The sequence below is a fragment of the Saccostrea echinata genome, unplaced genomic scaffold (assembly GCF_033153115.1).
Source record: "Saccostrea echinata isolate AGI-Se365-2 ecotype Australia unplaced genomic scaffold, CSIRO_AGI_Sech_v1 ptg000001l, whole genome shotgun sequence".
Lineage (NCBI taxonomy): Eukaryota > Metazoa > Mollusca > Bivalvia > Ostreida > Ostreidae > Saccostrea > Saccostrea echinata.
Window position 1 is genome coordinate 30,113,270 of NW_026889750.1, and position 26,318 is coordinate 30,139,587.

A 26,318-nucleotide genomic window follows, 5' to 3' on the forward strand; every position below is an offset into this window, starting at 1 on the left:
GGATTCCCAACCTTTCGGTTTGAGGATCACTGAAAAGACATAATTTGTCGAAATGCGCATCTGGTGCATCAAAACTGGTACCGTATATGATTTACATGCATTATGCAGATGGATGTTGAAATCGCGCATTAAGAGATTGATGAGCAATATAAAAACCATTTATCCTTCTGTCTTCGATAATGCAAAAGTGAAACAAGAATTAGACACGATAAGTACAGTGTATGTACTTGTCCCCGCTGACAAACAGGTAACAACATCGACTTTGTTTGTAAGGCTCATTATTTGAATTGTATTTTAGAGGAACAAGGATTTAATTCTGCAAGTGGTTATCCAACTTATACCCATAGCTCCCTTTCTAAGGAGGAAATTCTTCAAAACCATATGTCAGTTTTTAATGTTTTTAATATTCCCAACAATCAAAATGAATTTGAATTACAATACTGGATTCCAAAACTCCATAAAAATCCTTACAAACAAAGAAACATAGCGGGTTCCAGTAAATGTTCTATCAAGCCTCTTTCTTTACTTCTCACTAAAATATTTACAGCAGTGAAGGAGAAACTTCTGGAGTACTGTACAACAATATATTCTAGAAGTGGTGTAAATCAGTTGTGGATACTTGAAAACTCCAAGGAATTTACAGAAAATTTGAAATCACAAAATTTTAACAAATTCAATAACATCAAAACGTACGACTTTTTAACACAATATACAACCATTCCCCACGAAAAACAAGGTTTTTGACATCATAGACAGCTGCTTTTTCAATAAAAATTGAACTCGTAAATATACTTACCTTGTCATTGGTCATTTGCAAAATTATTTTGTAAAAAAAAAAACATTCTAATTGTACACACAAATACTCTGAAGTTAATATTAAAAAGATGCTTGAGTTTCTGATTGACAATATCTATGTAATTTTTGGAGATCAGATCTTCCAACAATCTGTTGGTTGGAATTCCCTTGGGTACCAATTGGGCCCCCTTATTTGCAGACCTAATTTTGTATTCATAGGAAGCAGAATTTATTCAAAAAACTTCTACATGAGAAGAAGAAAACACTTGCCGTGGTTTCAACTCGACATCTGGATATACCAACGACGTAATATCAATTAACAATGTACGTAGTTTTTTCCATTCATATATCGACTCATTATATCCCAGTGAACTTGAAATAAAAGATACCACAGAGTCTGACACATCTGTTTCATATTTGGATACATACCCCCCAAAATCCAATATACCCTTATCACCTGCATATGAGGTTTTTGTCTTTCAGCTGATTCGATACGCAAGAGCATCCTCTACGTATGACCAAATCGAGGCAACCTATTGACAAACAAGTTGTTTCTTGACAAACAAGAAACAAGGATATCATCAGTCTCGTTTGAAGTCATCATTTCGCTTTCAGTTTTATGGTCAGTACAATGACCTTTTTAGCAAATACAACCTATCATTAAGTCAAATGCTGACTGACGTTTTTCATAATAATTGTTAGGCCATTATTTACACATTGAATTGTCTACAGATTTTTTCCCGTTTTCCCGATCATGACAAGGAGCACATGGTCGGCAGGGGAGGCTCACTCCTCCATGACACCTGATCCCGTCTCTGATGTTTTGGTTCGTGTTTGCTCTGTTCCCGATTTTTATTGTTTAAATGGACTTTGAGCTTGAATGCTGTTCGTTATCTCTATATTTCTTGTAAAACACAGTGGATAACCAAACAAAGAAGGCACTCACTAAAACACAGATTTGGTTTTCATTCTAACAATCCTATTCTTGAGACAAAATAAAGGACGAACATACAGCTATAGTGTAATTTTCATTTTTTTTAATTATAGGTTTATAAATTTGAGAAGCCAAATTAAAAAAAAATCATTATTGAGGAAATTGACAAAAAACAAAGTTTTTGCAGCATTTCTGTATCCTCTGGAAAATAGCAAATGTGTTCGATTATGAAATATTAAATTACTTTTAGTTCTGACAAAAAGATATCCGAAAATCTTGACTTTCATAAAAAATACATTATTATCAGAAGACTAAACAATCATATGCAATTACCGACAAACACTTTTTTTTGAAAATGCTCGGATTTGAGCCTCTTCCTTTTCTAAAGTTTTGCTGATGAATAATCACAATAATTGTTAGCATCCACACTTTAAAATCAATTAAAATTATGTCTTAACATTTACCTTTTTTTAATTTTGAAAATTGTAATGTAACATTGAATAACTAGTAAAAAAGATTTATGAATAAATTTCAATATTTAAACCTGTGTCAATGTGGATGTATGGTCTTGGTGTACTAAGAATTTTACATAGATTTTTATGAATTAAAAAAAAGGTACATCTATTCATGCAATGTCTCTCAGCACAAGTGAATCTCCTAAAGAGACCATTGACCGGATATAAGGAGCATGTGAACAAGTCATTTTCCCTAAGGACTTTCTTCAATCAGATAGATTTGTGAAACATAAATCATTTTCTTAAAAGCTTCAGTGTATGACAAGAATAAATCATCCATCAAATAAAAAGATTTAAGTTCCTCCAAACAAATTGACAAACTCCGCACGCATGCGGTCAGTTTACACCCGTCTTTGTGTTGTTCCGTTCACTTCAAAGATTTTTTGCATCATTAAGTAGATTAAGGCACCAGCATACGAATCTAACTTACGGTCAACCCTTATCAATAACCATTTAATTTGATTTGATGACGTTCTCCTCATTAGGGAATTACAGGTGAAAGAGACGGCGAGGGTTAATTAGCGATCAGCCTTTACGTGCCTTTTAGCGAAGTTACGCCTTTTCTTGAACTTCGCTTTTAGGCTTGGCTTCTAAGCATCTCAAATATATAGGAAAGAAGGTTTGTAGGAACAGTCTGAAGGGAAATACAAACAGAAAATCAACTAAAGAAACTTAAAGGTAAGTCTAAGGAATAAACGAAGTGCAATATTTGATTTCAATAATTATTTCGCTGATTTGAAAAATTTCTACTTTCATGTCTTGCACAAATTCGTATTTCAACACCTCCAAAATCACTAATTTGCCAGATTTTCAAAATGGTGCATTTTTTGTTTATATTTTAGTGATATGTGCAGAGAAGTTTATAGCTTTGGAAAATAGATATTTTAAGATTACTTTCTTTAAAAAAATCTTATATATATATATATATATATAGAACAACCACAGTATTTCATTTAAATCATTGAGAGTTTGTTTGAAGAGGTTGGGTCGATTTGCATTGAATTTTTTTTTCTTTTGAAAGTATTTTTAGTGTTTCTAATTTGTATCTCCATCCTGTTTTTAAGCATATTTTACACAAAATATACCTTTATGAAATATAAAAGGTAAAGAATGTGTCTTCAAAGTCTTCTTATTCAAATCATTTTGAAATAAATAATTTGAGGAAATTAATATAATAGGTAGTACACTTTTTTATGTTTCTATTCAATGGCATCTGATGAATCATTATAATTGCTCTACAAAACCTTATTCATTCTTAAAGATTTGATGTGTGTTTACTTGATAAAATGAAATCATATCCCCACATTAAAGATAAACAATTAAGGAAAGGCATATCATGCAATCTTTGCATTTATAAAAGAATAAGATAATTTTATTGAGAGAGAGAGAGAGAGAGAGAGAGAGAGAGAGAGAGAGAGTCTTTTAAAAGGAAATATAAGTTATATATGAACTTTTTTTGCAAAAAGAAAAATATGCGTATAATTTCAAATAATGTATAATTGTACTACCCTGTATAAAGTAAGAGTAAATTGCAAAGAAAACTTAAGAGAACCTAAAGCTGTAATATGTAATGAGAGAGAATCTTTTAAATAGAGAGATAAAACCCTATGAAAGCTTTATTACAATGTGTTTTTTTTTTCTTTTACATGTTTTTCATCCTTTGTATAAAGTAAGAAAAAAAGAGAAAAAAAGGAAAATAATAATAATAATAATGATAATACTAGATAAATAAAAAAAAAATTAAAAAACTTAAAAATAAAAGAAAATAAAGCTATAAAATGTAATTATTATAAGAAGAAAAAAAAAATGCCTATCATTTCCAATGTAACACATAATACTGTTCACTATTTCTTTTTTCTATCTTTTTCGTTTAATATATATGATGCCTTATTTTCCATTATCATCATGTAAAAATTTTGAAATTGTTAATGATGTTCTATGTATTTTAAAGAAAATGAGGACATATACCATAATCTCAATTATCATCGCCCTGGGGGCAATCACCATTCTGAAATCATCAGCATCCAAAGAAAACTCCAGAGGTCTCACGAGGCTGGTTGGACAACAGCCCTTACTTTTTGGAAGGCGAGGAATGAATCCTAATATGAACAGTTTATTTTTCGGAAAACGAGCGGTGGATAGAGCGACATTAGACGATATAATTGTTGACAAATGCACACACATAATGACCGCATGCCAAGAATATGCACACGAAAGAATGGGTGAAGATGACATTTAGATAAAGGTATCTATGGATTTACTCTAGCCAATAACTGAGCATTATAATCATGTTTACAAAGGTCCTTGTGATTAAAATATGGTAAATGAGAATTAAGGTATAGCTTAAATTGCAAAAATGCCCAAATACTGCACAATATGTACAACTTTTTATATCTCCTGAGATGATGTAATATTTAGGTCCATATATATATATATATATATAATGTTAATGCCTATATGATATTATTAATAATAACAGTAATAATATTACTGAAAGAATTCAAATCAAAGTTTTTTAACGTTTCTCAAAACATCAAACTAAATCCGAATAAAATGATCTTAACTTAGATTTAAAATCCGGTTTTTGGAATATATGAAAATTTGTTCAAGAACAAATTCGTATTTGTAAGTCAATTTTCTCATTAGGATTTATCATTGTATGGCATTAATATTGTATGACATTTTTTAATGTATACGTTTAATGTCTATATTTATTTTACAAATATGGCCTTCCTACTCTTATAATGACCAAAAAACTGCTATAGATATTTATTAATTGAAGAAAAAACATGGTTAATTTTCTCTTATTTTCCGTGCTAAATGACCATTTTTCCAGAGTGTATGAACTGTCGGTATACAAGTTAAAGCATTATAATGATTTGGCATTTTTGCGAATATTTTTAGGGCCTAACGGAATAGTTGTACTGGCAATCCATCACTGTATTCAGTCAAAAGCTTTACTGTTTGGGGTACTGAAAGAATTTGCATATTGTGTGCATTATTCGGAATCTCTGCTGCAAATTTCTATTATCAGCAGAGTTATAATAATAAAGAGTGAAAGACAGACAGACATTTTGAAGTTTTTTTTAAAAAAAAAAGTCCCATTCCTTTTTTAGATAAATGTAAAAAAAAAGGGAATGAATTTGAACACACACACACACACACACACACACACACACACACAGAGAGAGAGAGAGAGAGAGAGAGAGAGAGAGAGAGAGAGAGAGATTAGATTTCACGAAAAAACCTCCAACCACTCTTTTTAGATAAAAGATTATATTAAATGGAGAATTCACAAACTTTTTTTCCCATGGTTTAATAAGGTTTTCGCGTGTTTAGAACAATTTGTCTGCAATTCTCAAAACTTGATTGGCAGTATCAGAATAAAGTAAATCATTACTTCATAGAAATCCTAAAAATGTATTTTAATCAAAGACTTAATTGTTGGATCAAACAACTCATCGATTAAAGAGCATGAATCCGAGATGACAACGTTTCAGGTTTTTTGTTTCTTTGACAAAGGTATTCAGGGCTGATCCGTACGTCCTGCTCGTATTTTATGGTTATGTCTTTTAGATGAAAATTTGACACTAAATTAAGACTGATATAAGGGTTTTGGAGTCTTCATTAAGAAAATCTAATATATTATGACGTGATTGGTCATAAATATGATATGCCGGAAGCTGTAAATTGCAAAGTTTAAAACTGTCACTTTAGCTCGAAGGAAATGAGATTTTTCCGGATTGAATCTGCAGACAATGAGTAAATATTGCATTCAACACGAACCGAATCATAATGTCTTCTTTTAATCAAGTAAAACTATTAAAAGATATCATCCCAATCCGAAATGACATGCGGCATGTAGAATAATGGAGACAGTGGATTAAAACATATTGCTTACCCTATCGCAAATAGAGATCCTTCAACTAATCTAGTTTTAAAACAAAGATAACTGTAGAATTATGACAGAGTTTGACTTGATTATAAATCTAATACATTTATCTTAGTTAATGTCCATGAGACAAATGTTAATTGGCGGAGTTACATGAATATTTCAGACTGATTGAGTCACATTAAACTTTGACAGGATATTAACCTTGTATATACCAAATATAACACATCTAAGGTCAATTTTTCAAAGCTTTCCAGAATTTGCTGTATCATCTGCATTTAGAAGGACTTATTTAAATGTATGTCACTAGGAGAATTTTTATAATTTTAAACATTTTTAAAAACACTTTCACATACAATTTTTATTACATATTAACTTAATACAGTTTACATATTGTAACATTATTCAAAGAATAATATTTCACAAATACATTACTCAAAGAACTCTATAATTAAACATTGAATTACTTTTGGTAATTAATGTATTTTTCTTTCCAGGTCTGGCTTAGTTTGATGCAAAGGAGAGAGTAAATAAAACCATATTTTTCACTTGCACTAAATACAAACTTCCTTATTATGTATTTTTGATTATGTCTCATTAAACTTAAAATAACTTATTATGTGACTTTAGAAAATTAAGAACTTGAAAAAATCCGAAGAGGTTGCTGTGATCGTTTCTTTGTTGATCAATAAACATCTTGTTTTCTTAATTTTTTGTTGTTTTTCTTCGTATATTGAATCGTTTTTGACAAAGAAGATACATTTTTTAGTATTCTGTCTAGAGGAACTAGAGATTGGGGATATCGTCATTGTGTTGCGTATGAACATTAAAATATTTATTCCAGTGATAGTCAATGATTTATAAGAAATACGAGTGTTTGTAGACAAATGCTATAATTTTATTAATTATGACTACACTGCCAAATATGTAGGATATTAATTTGATATAGACCATGATTTATAGTAAATGAATAAGAATTAACACAATACACACTATTTTACAAAAGTTTTAAGTGTAAGTAGATTGTATATACAAGCCACACGGCTCAGTCCGACGTTATGCTAGTTTCATGATAACGTCAAAAATACGGATACGTAATTTTATGATTGGACGCTGTTCCATTTGAATGGCCGAAGTCGCTTATCATGTCACTTTTTGAAACAATTCTTGCGAGTTTTTTCCTCATTTTTTTAAAAAAAATATTTTTTTTACTATATGTCCAATAAGCGATACTAAAGATATCAGAAAATGACGACAGCCGCTTTATTTAATTTAATTTTTAGTAAGTTTTGGCTTGTTTTATGCAGAAAATAATTAATTTAATCTGAAAACTTTATTTCAAAGTGTATGACCTTATAACCATGGACCGTGCGCACTACAAAACGGCGATTTTTATTAAATTATTAAGTTCAAACAACCAAAACCAAACTATTCTGACTTGGATTTTCATTGAAAATATTCTGATATACAACAATTATATTTAGGAACATTCAGTTTAAATAGACAAAACGTCATTGACCACGAATTTTTTGGACAACCCTCGTATACAATAAATAAATATGTTTAATCTCCAATCAAGGGCCCTCAGGGGGCACTTACAATCATATAAGTATGATCACATTTAAATATCAATCATATCATAAAATATCAATCATTTCTTCAATGGAGGTACAAAGGAAGATGTACAATACCACATTTATGATACTCGTGAAAATGTAAAATATGTCACATATCCACAATTGTCTGAAACTTAATTGGTAGAAAACAACATGAAGATATAGAAATGATAATAATAACAGCAGCATACTATTGTATAAATGTAAAAAAGATGACCTTAATACAGAGTGTACCAAGGGACGATGCCCGTGCATAATCTGACAGTCAAACTTGTACACTAAGTATTCAAGACACTCATTCAATATACATTTAAAACATTTAAAAGTGATAGGGAAAGTAAAAAAATGTACATTTCAAATAATTATATACTTTACACATTATATATATATATATATATATATATATATATATATATATATATATATATATATATATATATATATATATATATATATATATATAGTCAATAAATACTACTAATAATAGCAGCATACTATTTTATACTGTAAAAATACATGTACATATACGAGGGTTATTCGGAAATTATGGAACTTCAGGGAAGAAACAAATCAATTCATGAAAGTTCACCAAAATTATATCAAGAAAATATAATTTAACAAATATGCAAAATCTCTTGCTGATAGCATCATAAGATAAATCCCGTTAAAATTCAAAACTTGCATATGTCCATTGATTCGGAGCATTCATCAGAGAAAATAATATAAAGTTTGTGTATTCTATAGGAATATACTTTTTTCTTGAATAACACTCCTTTGCATACCGAAGCATTAGGTTTTATAGCTGTAGATCTGTAGCTCGCTGGTCTAAAAAAAAATTGGGAGGAACGACCAGAGAGATACATGTACAGTGCCACCCATTGAAAAAAGTGTATATTTAATGCGCACAAAAAGTGCGCTTTTTATCGATTTATTTCTCCATATTTTTCTAACTGCCATTTCAAAGTATTACTAACCATTGTTCCTAACATATATATATTTTTAAACTATTTCCACAACAAAACATTTCTTATAACCGTTGTTTATGACCCTCCTGGACCTGAAATTGAAACCATTGAAATACTACCATTTTTAGTGGCAAGATAATTCGGTCCAACGTGCTTCGTGCAGGTGTCAACTATAAGAGTAGTTGATAGAGGTTCTGCAGCTATACATTTTACTGTACATTGTTTCTTACTTAATTAAAATGTATAGAAGTGCACACTCTTACGGGAAGTAGATTTAGAATGTCTCATTATGACGATGTGATAGTACGTATGCATTACATGAATACTGAGATGATGAAAAAGCCGGACATGATAGACCAGGCATCTGGTCAGCAGTCATAATGTCCGTTGAACAAGTAATGGACATCCGTTCGCTTTTGTATATTGTTGTACAGATGCATTGTCACGACCAAAAATGAAATCAGTTTTCCAAGAAGCCTTAATATTTTTTGCAATTTTGAGTGTACATCACGATTTTGCTTTTGCCGGTAAGTTCACAGAGCGCATTTTCGTATTGTTTTGCTTCCTCAAAAATATCAATGCCTGAATTACGATTATAACTGTATTAATTTTTGTAAACTATTGAAATGTACAGTAGGAATTCATCTTTTAATATTAATTGAAAAAAAAATCAAAACGTTTTCTACTTGAAGCTGTTTGTGGTGGAAATTTAACAAGTTCCTCGGGCAATATTACATCCCCTGGATATCCAGAGGACTATGAGAACAACTTGTCATGTGACTGGGATATTAGCTGCCCTGTGGATAAAAAGATATTAGTAACATTTACGGATATCGATGTGGAACACTATGGTTCTTCTTGTTACGACACCATTCAGGTGTGTGAAGTTTCAGAAGTCTTGTATATCATAACCTTCATCACTTTTAATTTATACACCACACGGTAAGCTAACAGAGTTACTTATTGTTGTTTTGATACCAAAAATAGCAGTATTGAAGAGAATCAATGTTACTTTGAATGTCGACAACAATATGTTGAAATATTCGAATAAACCTTGGATATTTGATCACAAAACGCATAAAGCTCAAATCTGTTGGAGTTTGTCTATAAGGAAGAGTTTAGGTGAACCTCAACAAAAATTAAACAAAATTATGTACAGCAAAAAAATCCCTCGTTGGAAAGCTTTGGTGTAAGTAGAAAATGAGACTCGCATTACACTGTATGTGGGTACAGTCAGCTGATGATTTTCCATAAGCGACAATGTTAACTTTTCCTTGGTCCCTAATTTTTTCATTGAACAATGAAGCACCCCTCAGATGAAGGCTCGTCATCTTCCCCTCTCACTGGTTAAAATCTCGAGGTGGCTTGTCAGATTCGTTTTCCTGCAAAGTGCACACGTTCGCAAAACATCTGTAAAGAAATATGGAGTTAACGAACAGTAATCAAGCTCAAAAATCCTTTGAAAGAATACAAATCGGAAGCAGAACAAACAAGACTTTTAAAAACATCAGAGGTGGGATCAGGTACCGTGGAGAAGCAAACATCCCTGTCGACTGGTCACACCCGCCGTGTGCTCATTGTCATGATCGGGCAAACGAAAAGAATCCGAAGACAATTCAGTGTTTAACTAATAGCCTAACAATTAGTGTGAAAAACGTAAGTCAGCATTCGACTTAATGATAAATTATACATGCTGACAAGGTCGTTGTACCTTGCGAACTGATGACTTTAAACGAGACTGCTGATATCTTTGTTTCATTATCTTGTTTGTCAATAGCTTGCCTCGGTTTAGAAATTGTTTGTATGTGGAGCATGCTCTTGCGTATCGAATAAACTGGGAGATATAAACCCCATATGCAGGTGATAAGGGTATATTGCTACATAAGTAAGGGAAGGTGACGATTGAAAAGTTGAAGTCATCACGTTACTCATAAAGTTTTTTCGTTAGGTTAACATTCACGTATTTTTTCTAGTAAAATATATAAATATGAAACAGATGTGGTATCTTTTATTGCAAGTTCACTGGGATATATCGAGTCGGCATATGATGGAAGTAACTATTGTTGATTGATAATGCGTCATCGATATACCAGTATCTAAATGTCGAGTTGAAGGCCACAGCAAGTGTTTTCTTCTTCTCATGTATAAGTTTTGAATAAATTCTGCTTCATATGAATACAAAAATAGGACTGCTAATATTAATTGCCCCCATGGGAATTCCGAGAGATTGTTGGAATGCCTGCATAGATAATGTCAATCATCTTTTTGATATCTACTTAAGAGTATTTGCGTGTACATCAGAATGCTTTTAACAAAATAATTTTGCAAATGACCGATGACAATGTAAGTAAATTTACGATTTCCATTTTTATTGAAAAAGCAGCTTTCTATGCTGCCAAAAAGCTTTGGGAAAGGTTACTGTAGATTCCTAAATATTGATATTAATTATTGCATAATTTCGCAAGAAACACCACTCGAAAAATAAAATTACTCGCTTTCATTTTTATGGTGTTAAAATCCATGCAAAATCCCTTGATTAACCATCCACTGGCGAATTATTGTACTCGCGATTTGACGTTAATGAGCCATATTGCGATAAGTACTCGCAAAAAAGGAATCTACAGTATATAAATGTTGAAAAGTTGTATGTTTTGATATTGAAAGCAAAAGGAGAAATTTGCCAAATTTCAGGGTACGCACATATCAAACAAAACAATTCCTTTTCTTTCAAATATATTTCAAGACTGGTTTTCACAACGCAATTTTCTCTTCTTTCATATAAATCAAGCATCTTTAGGTGATCTACTTAATTTATATACCCCTCAAGTTCAGGAACTATTTCGTTTTAGTGCACTACTTTCTTACCTACCGATTCTTAAAATAATAAGAGGTAAGTACCCATTTATGAAAGATGCTCATAATAGCTCGTAAATGAAGCTATTTAATAATTTGAGGAAAGTGAGGGTATCATAGTCTTTCTTTTGGCTTGTTGTCATTATAGCCTAATTCTTCTTCAGTTCCTAGAGTTTTTTTTTTTAATCAAAAGTAAAAACTAGTAAATTATAATATGACGGCACTGTTACTTAGATATTAATTTTCTCTCAATGTGTCATTCATCTTCATTTATATTTAGTAAACTTTTTTTTAATTTCATAGATATTTGAGGGAACCCAATCTTCAGTCTCACAGACTTACGAGTTGTGCAAAGAAGTCGACGCCATCACTGATGATGTTTTTACCTTTGTGTCAACCTCTCAGTTTGTCAGGATTCGTTTTACTTCGGACGAATCTGTCAGTAAAAGGGGATTTAAAGCCAATTACTCATTCATTGAAAGAGGTAAGTGTGAGAAATGAAAAAAAATTCCAACACTAATTAATAATCATCACTCAATTAGATTTTATGGCATTTTAGACATTCTGTAAATATGTAGCGATTTTAATAAATGCATGTAGCAAATCATATCATGTAACATTTTGCCAATGCTTTTATCTGTATAATCCTTTATTTTCAAAAAATAAAAATAAATTAAAGAAATACTTCCACCTCTTTCTGAAATATTCACGAATATCCCCCAAACTCAAAAGTCTTTTATTGGAAGTTTTATTTTCAATCTTCATATTCACGAGAATAAAACCATTCAGCTATTTTCATGAGGCATAAGTTTTGAAGCATTGGTATTGTCAAATTACCTACTTCACTATTTCTTTGAATACTAATGTAGGCATCCACAAAGTATTTTAAGATTCTTTTTCAAACAATTAAATAGAAATGTACGTAATTTTAACACCAATAAGTTGAGACTTTGTTTTTGCAAAAACCAAGATCTACTATGCTAATAAAACTAGATTTAATCTTTAAAAAATTTGAAGTATGTCAACCAGCTCCTAAAATATGATACTCCATACTCTTTTTCATTGTTTACACACAAGTTATGTTAAAGTAAAAACTATTTACTACAAAAGCCTAGCTCGCAACGAAAGAATATTATAGGACTCATTAAATGCGGGTCCCTTAATTTCTAGTTGACAATAATAAACAAGAGGCCCAAGGGCCTTCACGGTCACCTGAGTACAATACAATTTAGAGGATCCGTACTGATAAATGGAGCTTTGTTGCCCAAAAGCAAGAAAAATAGTATGATTAGCATCAACAAAATAATTGGTCTAGTATCTATCTGTCCCCCATTTATCACTATTACCATGCAGACTATTAACAAAATGTCTGTTTTCTAACCCCATATTATTACTTCTCACATTGGCCTCTCTTGGCCTTTGAAGAACATTTAAAAAGATAAGTTATTTTTGTCTCAATTTTATTCATCTATACTTCCAAGTCTACCTGATCATTAAAACTATGAAACTACTTTTTGTATTATACAATAAATATTCTTGCATAATTCTTGTATTCTATTAACCTTTCAAATACATTGTTTACAGTGATTCATTATCAAAGGTGAATGGTAAAGGGGAATAACTTTGCTCAGCAGAATACAAGTTAATAGAGCCCTGGCCAGGACCAGAACACTTGACTAAATGGTCCAGGTGTTCAAAATTCTGGTAAAAATACCTTTGCATCTTAAAACTTTTTGCATCGAATATGCCCAGAAGCATAGAAGATTTTCAAAGAAATGCATTTTCACTACATTATTAAATAAATAAAGCCCCACCCTTACACCAGAACATCTGACCCTGGGGCCATGAACTCACAATTCTGGAAGAAGCACCCTTGTTCATCATAACTACACACTTGTTTCTATGCTTTATAACCATTAGTAGAAAAAAAAATTCTGAAAGAAATTATGTATTTTCACTATATAATCAATAGAGCCCCCCTTCACCAGAACCTCTGACCCAGGGGCCATGAATTTCACAACTTTGGAAGAGGCATTCTTCCTTATCATAACCATGCACTTCCTTTGTTTGAATAATATCCAGGAGCAGAGAAGAAGATTTTCATAGAATTAATGCATTTTCACTATATAATCAATAGAGCCCCGCCCTAACACCAGAACCCTTGACCCTGGGGCCATGAAATTCATAATTTCTGCAAAGGCAATCATGCTCACCATAACTATGTTCTTAGTTTGTTTATTGAATACCCAAGAACAGAGAAGAAGATTTTCAATGAATTAATGTATTTTCACTATATAATCAATAGAGCTCCGCCCTAACACCAAAACCCATTACCCAGAGGCCATGAAATTCATAATTTTGGAAGAGGCACTCTTGCTCATCATAACTATGTACTTAGTTACTTTACTTAATACCCAGGAGCAGAGAAGAAGATTTTCAATGAATTAATGTATTTTCACTATATAATCAATAGAGCTCCGCCCTAACACCTGAACCCCTGACCCTGGGGCCATGAATTTCACAATTTTGGTAAAGGGCTCAATGCTTATTACAATCATGTCAACAGTTTGACTGCTTGATGTCAAGGAGTAAAGAAGAAGATTTTTAAAGATTGCATTAATTTTGGTGGATTTAGCCCCACCCCTCAGGTCCCAGGGGAGCAGGGACCATGAAATTCACAATTTTTGTTCCCCTTCACCTATAGATGCTATATGCCAAATTTGATTGAAATTGGTTGGGCGGTTTCAGAGAAGAAGCTAAAAATGTTCAAATGTTAACGCACGACGCACGCCGACGGACGAAAACGGATAGCAATAGGTCACCTGAGTGATTCAGGTGATCAAAAAAATATTCGAATCACGAAGCTAGAAAATATTCTCAGAAAAAGCAAACCATATAGATAAATTGGAAAAATGTAAATCTCAGAGATGGTTCATAATAATAAAAGGGAAGATATTCTATTTGAACGAATAAAATAAAACAACAAACCTGACCTGAGTTCTTACATTTTGAAAATATAGTTTTTCAGAAGAATTCTGATGTAGGAAATCATAACCTAGTAAACGATATCATCTTGGTAAAATAAGATAACGAACAGTTATGAAGCTCAGGAGTCCATTGAAACAATGCAGATTGGGAGCAGAGAAAACACGGACCTCTTAAAACATCAAAGGTGGGATCAGGTGTCATAGAGGAGTATGCATCCCCTGTCGACCGGTCAAACCCACCATATTTCCTTGTCATTTAAGTCACTATTGATTGTAATTCTCTGAGAAAGGTCAAACACTTCTTTAACCTGGCATACAAGGATATTATCAGGATATCGTGTGGCATGTTATTTAAGCAGGAGTAAAATTTCGCTGATTCAGGTCAAAGAGATATGTCAAGTCATTGAACTTATTATTTATAATGCTGCCGAATCTGTGTGTCACAATTTGAAAAAAGAAATACCCAAAATCAATCTGTGCTAACAACTTTTTTTAAAATTAAGATTCGGTAATTAAGATTAAGCTGATTACTAGAATAGTAAATGTAGCATATAAATATCGTGGCATCATGTTTTCCTTTCAGCGTTTCCTAGGAAAATGCCACGAATTGGAGGTATCTTTTTTTTAAATCAATTAAAATCATCTACAAATGATTATATTATTCGTACAAGCATTGAAATATTTGCAATAAATAAGATTTGACTTTGCAGATTGTGTGTATGATGTAGATGATGAATCAGGCATTATAACATCCCCAAACTACCCCGGGAAATACCCAGCAAATGTACAGTGTGTGTACAAATTTACTTTTCGACCGGATCAGCGATTAACATTGAGTTTTCTATCATTTGACCTTGAGAAAGAGGGCAAAGATGGATCGTGCTCCGATTTTGTACGAGTAAGTTAAAATTGTAACCTATGGCTATATAGAACTCTTCCCTGTTGAGTATTTATAAATGAATATTGTAAACCCATCCTGATTATGTTATTAAAAATACGTTTATTATGCTTTCAAAGCTGAGGGATGCAGATTTCAGAATGTTGGGGCAGTTTTGTGGTGATACAGTGCCACGAAGTTACTCTTTCTACCGAGGAGATGCTAGAATGCTGTTTTTCACCGACAGAAGTAAAAATGGAGACGGATTTAGATTGGCGTATCAAGGTTACTTTCAGATACTGATAATTTCGTCAGTTTTCGTTGCTCCTTAATTCTTTTAAATAGAAAAAATGCAGTACCAAAGAATATTTACATCATGGAATCGAGGTAAAAAAAAAAGCCGTTCACAACATTGTGAATAAATAAATGTATGAATATTTTTTTTTTACTTTTACTTAATACTTTGACAAAATTAATTTCTGTAATAGGTAACAAGATATAAAATATTTCACACACGTACCTGTTTACTTATGCATACTGCATTCTGTTAGTATTTTGTCTTTTTTTGGAAACATGAGATTTACAATATTATTTTAGAATGCAATACGGCCTTTCATAATATTCAGGTGCTCTTCTTTCAACAAATACTCTTGTATAAAAAATAAAATGAAAAAATATTTACAGTCTATAACGTCACTGAATGTTTGGAGGATTCACGGGGATTGAGCTACACTGGACAGGCAAATGTCACTGCAAATGGTAGCGCATGCGCTAGATGGGACAGCGAAATAGCCATGAAGAATGGATTTATTTCTCTTTTAGACCAGGAAAACTATTGTAGGAATCCCAATAATGGAGCGATGCCTTGGTGTTTCAGTACGGATACGCTGTCTCCGGAATATTGTAATATCTCAGTCTGTGGTATGGACATTACTTAGGTTTGATAACTAATATCTAAATAAATAAGCCATATATTCATATATTCTTTTTTTTCTTAAACCTTTGGTGCAGGTCATGATTGTATAAATGCAACAGGACAAGTTTTAAATTACTGAACGTAATTACTTTGCTCCCCTCTTTCAATGTATGCATTTTTCGTTTTCACAAAGTATGGTTTATGCACGCTGTCTGATATTTTATGCCATCTAGATCCCGATTTCACAACAGAAATGACAACACCACTCTCTAAAACAACAGTAAGGACAACTACAACCACTTTTCCAACAACTTCTACTAGCAGTTCTATGACAACATTTACCACTCAAAGTACAGTGACAACTTCCAATCCATGTGAGTACATGTCAGAATTACAGATAATCTTTATATATATATATATATATATATATATATATATATATATATATATATATATATATATATATATATATATATATATATATATATATATATAATATTTGCAATTATCAAAAGCAAACTATTATAACTTTTTTTGCTTTCAGACGAATTTTAAAGAATTGAAAGTACAAATATTGACGTTTTGTGTATTGGAATCCGAGAAGGGAAAATCACCAAAGCATGCATTATCGCGGCAAAACGTCAACAATATTTTCAGGACAGTTACATTAAAATTTGCACTTTAAATGGCAATAATATTTATATATCAAAGATGTTGAGTTTACACTGCTTTTTTCTTTGAAAGCGAAGGAGATACGAGAAATGATAACATGTATCAACAAACCTTCGCGAGCCCTGTGTGTCTCGCCGAACTCCCGTTCCTTCCTCCACTAACGATTATATTAATCCCCCAAGTAAAGTTTGGTTAGGAAATTCGCTTTTTCAAGCTCTATTTTCAGTTTTTTTCTTCTTGGTCGATTTTATCAAGGTAGCAGGCCTACCTGGCTACACTCTTTTACCATGCTGTTTTGCTTATGATAAGTAAGTGAATGGCAGGGAATGTGGAACCCCTAACACGTTGCTATGTATATATTTATGGTCCGTAAATAATTATTAGTTTTAATGAAAGAATCAAAGTTATATTGTTATGAAACTTGAAATTTTCTGAAAGTTTATGCATTTATGAGTAGTAAAAAAATTCCAAATCCTATCGGAAAATTTTATTAAGTCTGCTTTTTGATGAGATGCGTCGTACTGTCTCTTTAACATTGTTAAGGGACAATAGTGCTCCCTTTTGTTTATACCAAATGGTATGTAAGTATTTAACTTTTTCTTCCATAGATTATCTCTATATTTTTGATAAATGTCATTGTTGTACAGTTTTTCAATACCTATAATACTGTGTCTTTTAATGTGTGAAATTTTGAGTTAAAATGGGCAGCTACAGAGTCATTGGTTTCTCTTCTAGTGAGTGAGAGATTTAAGACATGTCTTTGGTATAAAGTCCCACCAGTTTCTCCTACATACACAATCTTGTTCCATTTTTTACAAAAAGTCCATATACAACATTGCAAGATTTACAATTAATACAATTTTTGATGTTATAAATGTTTCCCTTATTGTCCTCAGACTGGCTTGTTTTAAAAATATTTTTCCAAAGAATATATTTCTTTGCACCGCACGGCTCGCACAAATTCACTTTCTTGAAAAAAAATTTATTATGCTTTTTATGAACTAAAATGTCTTTTAAAATTTTGTCTCTTCTAAAGGCAACAATGGGTTTGTTTGAACGCGTCTTTAAGATGATCAGAATTTTTCAGGATTTGTTGAAAAATGTAACAAGATTATTATACGCTCGCTCCGTGATCGGGAGGTCGTGAGTTCGAATCTCGGCCGCGACTGACCTAAGTCGATAAAAAAATAGGTAGCAACTGTTCCTTCGCCATGCGCTCGGCACTTTGAAGTGAAAGTTGCGGATCCTTCGGACGAGACCTTAAAAACCGAGGCCCCGTGTCATGGCAGGCGTTGGCACGATAAAGATCCCTCACTGCTCAATGGCCCTGAGTGCCGAGTAAAGGTCAAAATTTGAAGCCCTTCAGCGGTATATGGTGACGTCTCTAAATGAGTGAAAAATTCTCGAATGCGACGTAAAACAACATACAATTAATCAATCAATCAATTTTATATATATATATATATATATATATATATATATATATATATATATATATATATATATATATATATATATATATATATATATATATATTATAATATATATATATAAAATGTTAAATAATGTTTTTTAATATTTTATACGTGCTAGCCTAATAAGCAAATCGTGTGATGAACAACAACTATTCATGTTTTTCAGATACAACAACAATGACAGTATCGACTTCATCACCCCTATCTGTAACATCTACAACAATAGAGGAGTCCACCAAAACTTCAAGTAACTAATTTTTGAATATGAGAAGGATATGGGTATCCATATTAAGCATATTTTTCTTATCGGTAATATTTCTGGCACTTTGAAAGCTCTGGCTTCAGTGTATTTAGTGTATTTAAAAGAGAAGAGGAGAAAGATTTTAAATGTTAATACATAATTAATGAGTCTTATATATTGTTTGAAATTTCAGATCCTATTGCGCTCTCTTCAACAACCATGCCTACAGACTTACTGATTCTATTCATAGGTGAGTTTACATCAAGATATTTATTTAAAAAAATAACACAACCATATAGGTGTAGTTCTGAAGTGTTTGTAATAAATCAATTCTTTGTTTGTTTTGCAGTGGTCCCTATCCTACTATTGATAATAATATTTGGCATTGCTATTGCACTTGTCCGGTTTATAGTTAAGAAAAAGTGAGTAGAATTTAAATATATCACTCATTTTATATTTGTTCATATTGAATTGCAAAATTCTTATTCTTTATGGTAATATATTTCAGAAAAATGAACCTTCCCATTTCACAGTTACGATCTATTGTCAATCCAAATTATGTTTCCAAGGACAGTGTTACAGATGGATATATGGGATCGTATGAAAATGACGTCATATCGCGACAATCCATTGTTGCTGCGCGAGAGTCTGTTTTTCGTATGTCCCGTAAAAATTCTAGATCACAAATGGAATCTATTTACTATTCTGCAGAAGACATCACAATTAGTACCCTTGATAGAAAAAAGAGGACTAAGGGATCGAAGAAAGACGAGAGTCCTTATATCGAAAGCAATGACACATATGATTTGCTGGGGCAAAGAAGAATGAAAAAAGTCGACCCTAATGAGTACAGAACCTATAGTGAAGTGTCTGCAATAAGCGAGAGTCAGGAAATATATGATCATATGAAGACTAGCAGCAGAGTTCTGGACAACACCCCTGTCAGCGACGAAGGCCAGGCAATCTATGGCAATACTGAAATGTCCAGCAGAATACAAGATGACACTTCCGTTGTTCAAGAAAGCCAAGAAAATGACGAAGGCAAAGTGAGAAAAAGTAGAATAACAGAAGAGGTGCCAGTTTACGCAACAGTAGACAAACGTAGGAAAAGCTCGATGATTAATCGAAGACCTCAGTTACCAGAACCAATAGATATTAACAAAATAAGAGCATCAATTGGGGTAAAGTCTGAAAAATCAACAGATTCAGTGGACAATTCCAAATCAAGAGATTCAGTAGACAATACCATTGCTACTACATCCCCATCAGCTCCCCAAATTGAGGAGGAAACATACTACAAGGAATCAGATATAACTTACGACCAATTACGACGTCAGCGGACCCGCCGAAATAAAAACCTAGGTGTTAAAGTGTCAATATATAGTGAAATAATGGTTAACAACTTAGACGATGAAGTAATCTATAATTCAACAGAAAGTGCAGATAGAATTAAAGAGGAGGAATCAACTGATGATAATTTTACAAGAAACAGTCCATCAGACGGACAGTCTTCTGAGTTGGCTACTAACGAAGATGCGGATCTCAATGATAATAAAGAGTCAACAGAAACTGATGATTATGACATTTATATTGAAAGTTCAAAGCTTTAACAACTGACAACTGTACATCATTTATTTTCTCGATATATATATAAAAAAAAATATAAGATTGATAACATTATCGCTTTGCTAATCAAATCTGTTAGTATTTTTTTGTATTTTTGTACTGCACAGACAGGGATACAGAGACAAAAAAAATACAAAATAAAAATTTGTTGTACCATTTCATGATTTGAAGTTGGAGGAATTATAAGAACATATTAGAAAAGTGTATGCAAATTTGTTTCAGCAGTTGACTCCTCTTTTATGAATAAATGACATAATAATTAGCTTTAAACCTCAATAAATCTGTTCTTGTTGGGCTTTATTTTGTGAAATAAACTCACAAACATTCTGAAGACTGTATAGATTCAAATTTATTCATATTATGGCCTCAGAATTAAACATATATCAATAAAATGTTTCCAAAGTTGAGTATTGAAATCTATACGAAAACAGGTAATTTAAAAGCTCTTTTCAAGGTCTACAAGCTACAGGTTGTGAAATTAGTGATAACAAATTGTGAAATTAATATACAGGCACCCTCAAGTCTAATTTCATTCTTTTTCAGACCATATATAGAACCTGACTTAGGCCACAATAGGAATCGAATTTTTTTCAGCATAGTAATTACATGTATAATATTTATGGCAAATTTTAAAATCTAAAAATGTTCAAATTAATAAAACACACTTTCATTGTGTAGAAACCTAAAACAAACAATACAGATGCTTATATTTACAAATTGCCTTGGAAAAAAAATGAAATGTGATCTGCCCACAAGCGTTCTCAAAGCATTTATTGTTCATATCTACTTCAACATACTGCCATTCCATACTTTTTGCCTGTAATAGATTCACAACCCTTTTTATCAAATTGTGGCCTTGAGAATTGTTTTCTTCGAGGAAGGGGTCATGTGTACTGTGCCGATAGAAATCATATTAATAAAATATCAGATATTGATGACATGAAAATACATAGCACTTTCGTCGAAACATTATTATGAAAATTCAGCATTGAAATTGAAGTTTTCTGAGAGGAAAAATTTTTCACCTAATCACTGACCCAATTTTTTCATCCTGAGTCGGGAGAGGGCAAACAAACATTACTTTTGAAGTTGGCCTAATACAAATCTGTGAACACGAACCCCTTGAAATTCCAGAGGTGAGATCATTTGCCTAGGAGGAATAAGCATCCCCGGTCACATCTGCCGTGAGTCCTATGTATTGAACAAGGTGACGGAATACTGTGTAGCCAAATATAGTATAAAAAGACAGACCTAAAGATTGCTATGAAATATGTCAGTCAAAATACGACCCAATTTTTCTAACAAGGTCATTTTCACGACCATAAAATTTACGAAATGCTAACTTAAAACGAAGTTGTTGAAATCCCTATAACATCAACTTATTTCTCAGTAGTTTACCTCGGCTTAAAAGTTGATGGCACTCTACTTAAGTATAAAATGTTATGGCTTTTCAGATTTTATGTATGGGGGAAGGACTGCCTAAATTTTTGGAACTTGAGTCCAATTTCTTTGACAAATCATCGATAAAATATGTTCAAAACAAGTCTGGGACATAAACACAATATGCAGGTGAAAGCAGATTACTACAACACAAATAAGGAAAGCTGATGATGGGAAAGCTGAAGTCATCTCATTTGTCATACCCTTTAGTTGTTAGTTATGTATCGTAATAGTCAGTAAGAACAGTAAGCCTACAGGTAAAAATATCAATTTCTAGAATTTAGATTGATTGATTGATTGTATGTTATTATTTAACGTCTCATTCCATAATTTTCACTCATATAGAGACGTCACCGTATGCAGTAAAGAACGCTAAAGTATGATTCATGAAGTCTCGCATGAATCCTAATTTAAATTAAATTTTCGGGAAAAATATCTTTACGGAAGTTAATCGTTACGGAAGTTAATTCCCAGCAATAAAAGTTAGAATTCTCTTCAATAGTTAAAATCAAACTTTGTTTTAGGATATTAAACAAAAGTATGAAGCATATTGCTCCCAAAATAATAATTTTTTTTATACCTTTAATGTAAAAACTTTCCTGAATTACCGTTACGGAAGTTAAATTTTTAAGAGAGACAACTGTTTTTGTCTAATTCATTTTGTTATGTCGAAAATGTAATCGTCTCAAAAAGCTGACTCGCAACTAGAATCGATGATATAAGGTTCCATGGTCACTTTCAGATTTTGAAATCTGCATTCTATGCGTCAAATTTAAAACAAAATCGCTACGGAAGTTATTCGATTTTAAGCGACATGCTTATGAATTCGCATGAAAGGAGATCCATGCATTCCTTTGCGAGAAGTGGTTTGATTTTTTTTTATATAGGATAAAAGACATTTTTTAACATTCATTGCAATCTATTCGGAACGATTTTACGGCTGAAAATGTCATCTTGAAAAAATAAATGAAGCGACATTAAGATTTGCAGTGGAATACGTTTTTCAACATTATATGTTCATATCAAAACTTGAACTGCATATTTACAAAACCATGTGTGTATGTTAAGTCTTGGAGTTGAAATCGACCTTTAAATTTACAGTTAAGATTTTACAACGTACGGTAAATTTGTAAGCGACATAAAAATCCTTAATTGGTCATGTTTTTGTAGAATGACTGGTAACCTTTATAAAATGCCTGAAGAGTAAAAGTAGCTCCTTTAAGGACTAAGAACTTCTGCTAGTTCTGTAAGTTTTCTGACACACACAAAGGCCAATTTGTTTTAGTTCTGTTTACAATATGTGTTGTTTTCTGCCTCTGTACCATAAATTCTTCTGGCACTTTCTTGTTTCAACAAAAGCAAATAAATTTCTAGTCTGTTTTCCTGTATAGCATGACTGCACTATCACAGCTGCTTTACCGAGGGTCAAATACTGGTGATGAACCAAAGTGTAGCTTGGCTTGGTGGCTCCATTAAGAAAACTCAGTGTATTTCTTCAATTTCCAAAATTTCTGTATAGCACTTTGAAGATCTAATACTGATCGTATTTTGAGCTATTAGTCTGTTTTAGCTCTATTTATTTGCAGTTTATTTCTAAATAATTTCTGTATTTTACAGGCAGTCCTCTTTTTGCATAAATAACTCTCTCTGGATTTTCATGTGAAAGAATGCATGCGGAATTGCAATTGCTTGTCTCCTTTGTAGTCTTTCTGTTGAAGAAGACTTCTGTATTGAGTAGAATGGTGATTGTTACACACTTGGTAAGTAAGACTTCCTCTTTCACCCTTGCTAAACTCAATTTTCGACGGAATTGTCTTTGAACTCTAATATCAGTCTTTCATAAGACTCTCAGTCTTTCATAACTTGTCTTACAATGGATCTTTCTTGTGCCTGTCTGTAATTTAACAATGACTGTCCCCTTTTTTCTTTATTTACGGCGCATCTTGTAACCCCTAGAGCAAGCTGGAATAGTTATAACAGCTCCTTTAAGAGTAAGGTATTTTTTTAGCCTGTTTCATGTTCATGTATGCTCTAAATTGTCTTGGTATAATGCAAACTGACTACTTGATTTTCAGGTACTTCTTTTGGACTAAGCAACGACGTATTCAAGATTGATTGATTGTATGTTGTATTACGTCCCGTTCGAGAATTTTTCACTCATATAGAGACGTCACCATATACCGCTGAAGGGCTTCAAATTTAGACCTTTACTCAGCACTCAGGGCCATTGAGCATTGAGGGTTCTTTATCGTGCCAACGCCTACCGTGACACGGGGCCTCGGTTTTTAAGGTCTCATCCAAAGGACCCTTGATATATATATATATGTTTTCTCTGTGAAAACTCTTTGAAAGTTAGTTGAGTTGATTTCTTGATCATTCTACCGGAATGCAAATTTCGCCAAGCGAAAGGTCAGGAGCTAAGAAGGCCTAATATGCATGTACTTCTCGTGCGGCTGTCTTTGTGTTTGACGTCAGTGGGCAGGGACTATTGAAATTGACATGTGAGGCCTCGTGTAATTTAAATATATTAGTCTCATTTTTAAAATCTAAATTTACAATTTTATTTCACAATGAAATCGAAATATAAGGAATCACTGTCTAGTTAGTAGAGTATGCCAGGGCATCAACGATAGTTGGAAACTTGAGATAACTTGCATAACGGGCGATTCCTTATATATATATATATATATATATATATATATATATATATATATATATATATATATATATATATATATATATATATATATATATATATATATATATATTATATATATATATAGTGCTTACACCCTTTTGTCTGATAAATCATTTCTTTTCAAATAAGGAATCATGGTTTACCTTGAATTTAACAATTTAGGGGAGGTAGCCGGGTGATTCCCCTTTAATTCTGCCACATTAAGATCGAGCTTATAAGATAACAAGAGGCCCAGGGGCTACATCGCTCACCTGAGCACTAATTGAATTGAACAAATTTGAATCTACATTACCTGAGGAAGCTTCCATTTAAATATGACCAATCATGGCTTTGCTGTTCTTGAGTAGAAGATTTTTAAAGATTTTTACTATGTATTCCTATGTAAAACTTTGATCACCTATTGTGGCCCCACCCTACCCCCAGGGGTCATGATTTGAACAAACTTGAATCTACACTATCTAAGAATGCTTCCATATAAATATGACCAATCATGGCATTGCTGTTCTTAAAAAATAGTTTTTAAAAAAAAAATTTCCCTATATATTCCTTTGTAAAACTTTGATCGCCCATTGTGGCCCCACCCTATCCCCGGGGGTCATGATTTGAACAAACTTGAATCTACACTACCTGAGGATGCTCCAATGTAAATATGACCAATCATTGCTTTGCTGTTCTTGGGAAGAAGATTTTTAAAGATTTTTCCTATATATTCCTATGTAAAACTTTGATCGCCCATTGTGGCCCCACCCGACCCCTGGGGGTCATGATTTGAACAAACTTGAATCTACACTACCTGAGGATGCTACCTTATAAATATGACCAATCATGGCTTTGCTGTTCTTGAGAAGAAGATTTTTGAAGATTTTTCCTATATACTCCTTTGTAAAACTTTGATCGCCCATTGTGGCCCCACCCGACCCTCGGGGGTCATAATTTGAACAAACTTGAATCTACACTACCTGAGGATGCTCCAATGTAAATATGACCAATCATGGCATTGCTGTTCTTGGGAAGAAGATTTTTAAAGATTTTCCCCATATATTCCTATGTAAAACTTTGATCGCCCATTGTGGCTCCACCCGACCCCCGGGGGTCAGGATTTGAACAAACTTGAATCTACACTACCTGAGGATGCTACCTTATAAATATGACCAATCATGGCTTTGCTGTTCTTGAGAAGATTTTTAAAGATTTTTCCTATATAATCCTTTGTAAAACTTTGATCGCCCATTGTGGCCCCACCCGACCCCCGGGGGTCATGATTTGAACAAACTTGAATCTACACTACCTGAGGATGTTACTACATAAATATGACCAATCATGGCTTTGCTGTTCTTGAGAAGAAGATTTTTAAAGATTTTTCCTATATACTCCTATGTAAAACTATGATCGTCCATTGTGGCCCCACCCTACCCCAAGGGGTCATGATTTGAACAAACTTGAATCTACACTACCTGACGATGATTTCACATGAGTTTCATCTTTCCTGGTCCATTGTTTCTTCTTCAGAAGATTTTTAAAAGATGCCATTAATTTTTCATTATTTTGTAATTATCTCCCCTTGGAAGAGGGCGTGGCCCTTCATTTGAACAAATTTGAATCCCCTTCTCCCAAGAATACTCTGTGCCAAGTTTGGTTGAAATTGGCCCAGTGGTTCTGGAGAAGAAGATGAAAATGTGAAAAGTTTACGACAACGCCAAGGAGAACGACAGACAACGGACAAATTTTGATCAGAAAAGCTCACTTGAGCCTTCGGCTCAGGTGAGCTAAAAAGAATTCAGTGTGAATTACTAAGGGATTAATTCTTTTGTTGGCC

At 32.7% G+C, this 26,318-nt stretch overlaps 1 protein-coding gene across 1 annotated transcript; it reads left to right on the forward strand.

Moving 5' to 3' along the window:
* Window positions 1-8,996: 8,996 nt before the first annotated feature.
* On the forward strand, window positions 8,997-20,348 carry LOC133196695 (uncharacterized). Its single transcript, XM_061332557.1, has 11 exons — window positions 8,997-9,084; window positions 9,410-9,594; window positions 11,874-12,054; window positions 15,268-15,455; window positions 15,575-15,719; window positions 16,119-16,355; window positions 16,602-16,724; window positions 18,664-18,744; window positions 18,932-18,988; window positions 19,088-19,160; window positions 19,247-20,348. Exons 1-11 carry the CDS (start codon window positions 8,997-8,999, stop codon window positions 20,346-20,348), a joined length of 2,460 nt encoding a protein of 819 aa, XP_061188541.1.
* Window positions 20,349-26,318: the final 5,970 nt, after the last annotated feature.

Excerpts from the sequence above, each read along its gene's own strand:
- LOC133196695 (XM_061332557.1), top strand. The coding sequence starts at position 8,997 with ATGTCTCATTATGACGATGTGATAGTACGTATGCATTACATGAATACT. Across the intron at positions 16,356-16,601 it reads TTGTAATATCTCAGTCTGTG|AAATGACAACACCACTCTCT; the intron begins GTATGGACATTA and ends ATTTCACAACAG. Across the intron at positions 18,745-18,931 it reads GGAGTCCACCAAAACTTCAA|ATCCTATTGCGCTCTCTTCA; the intron begins GTAACTAATTTT and ends TTGAAATTTCAG.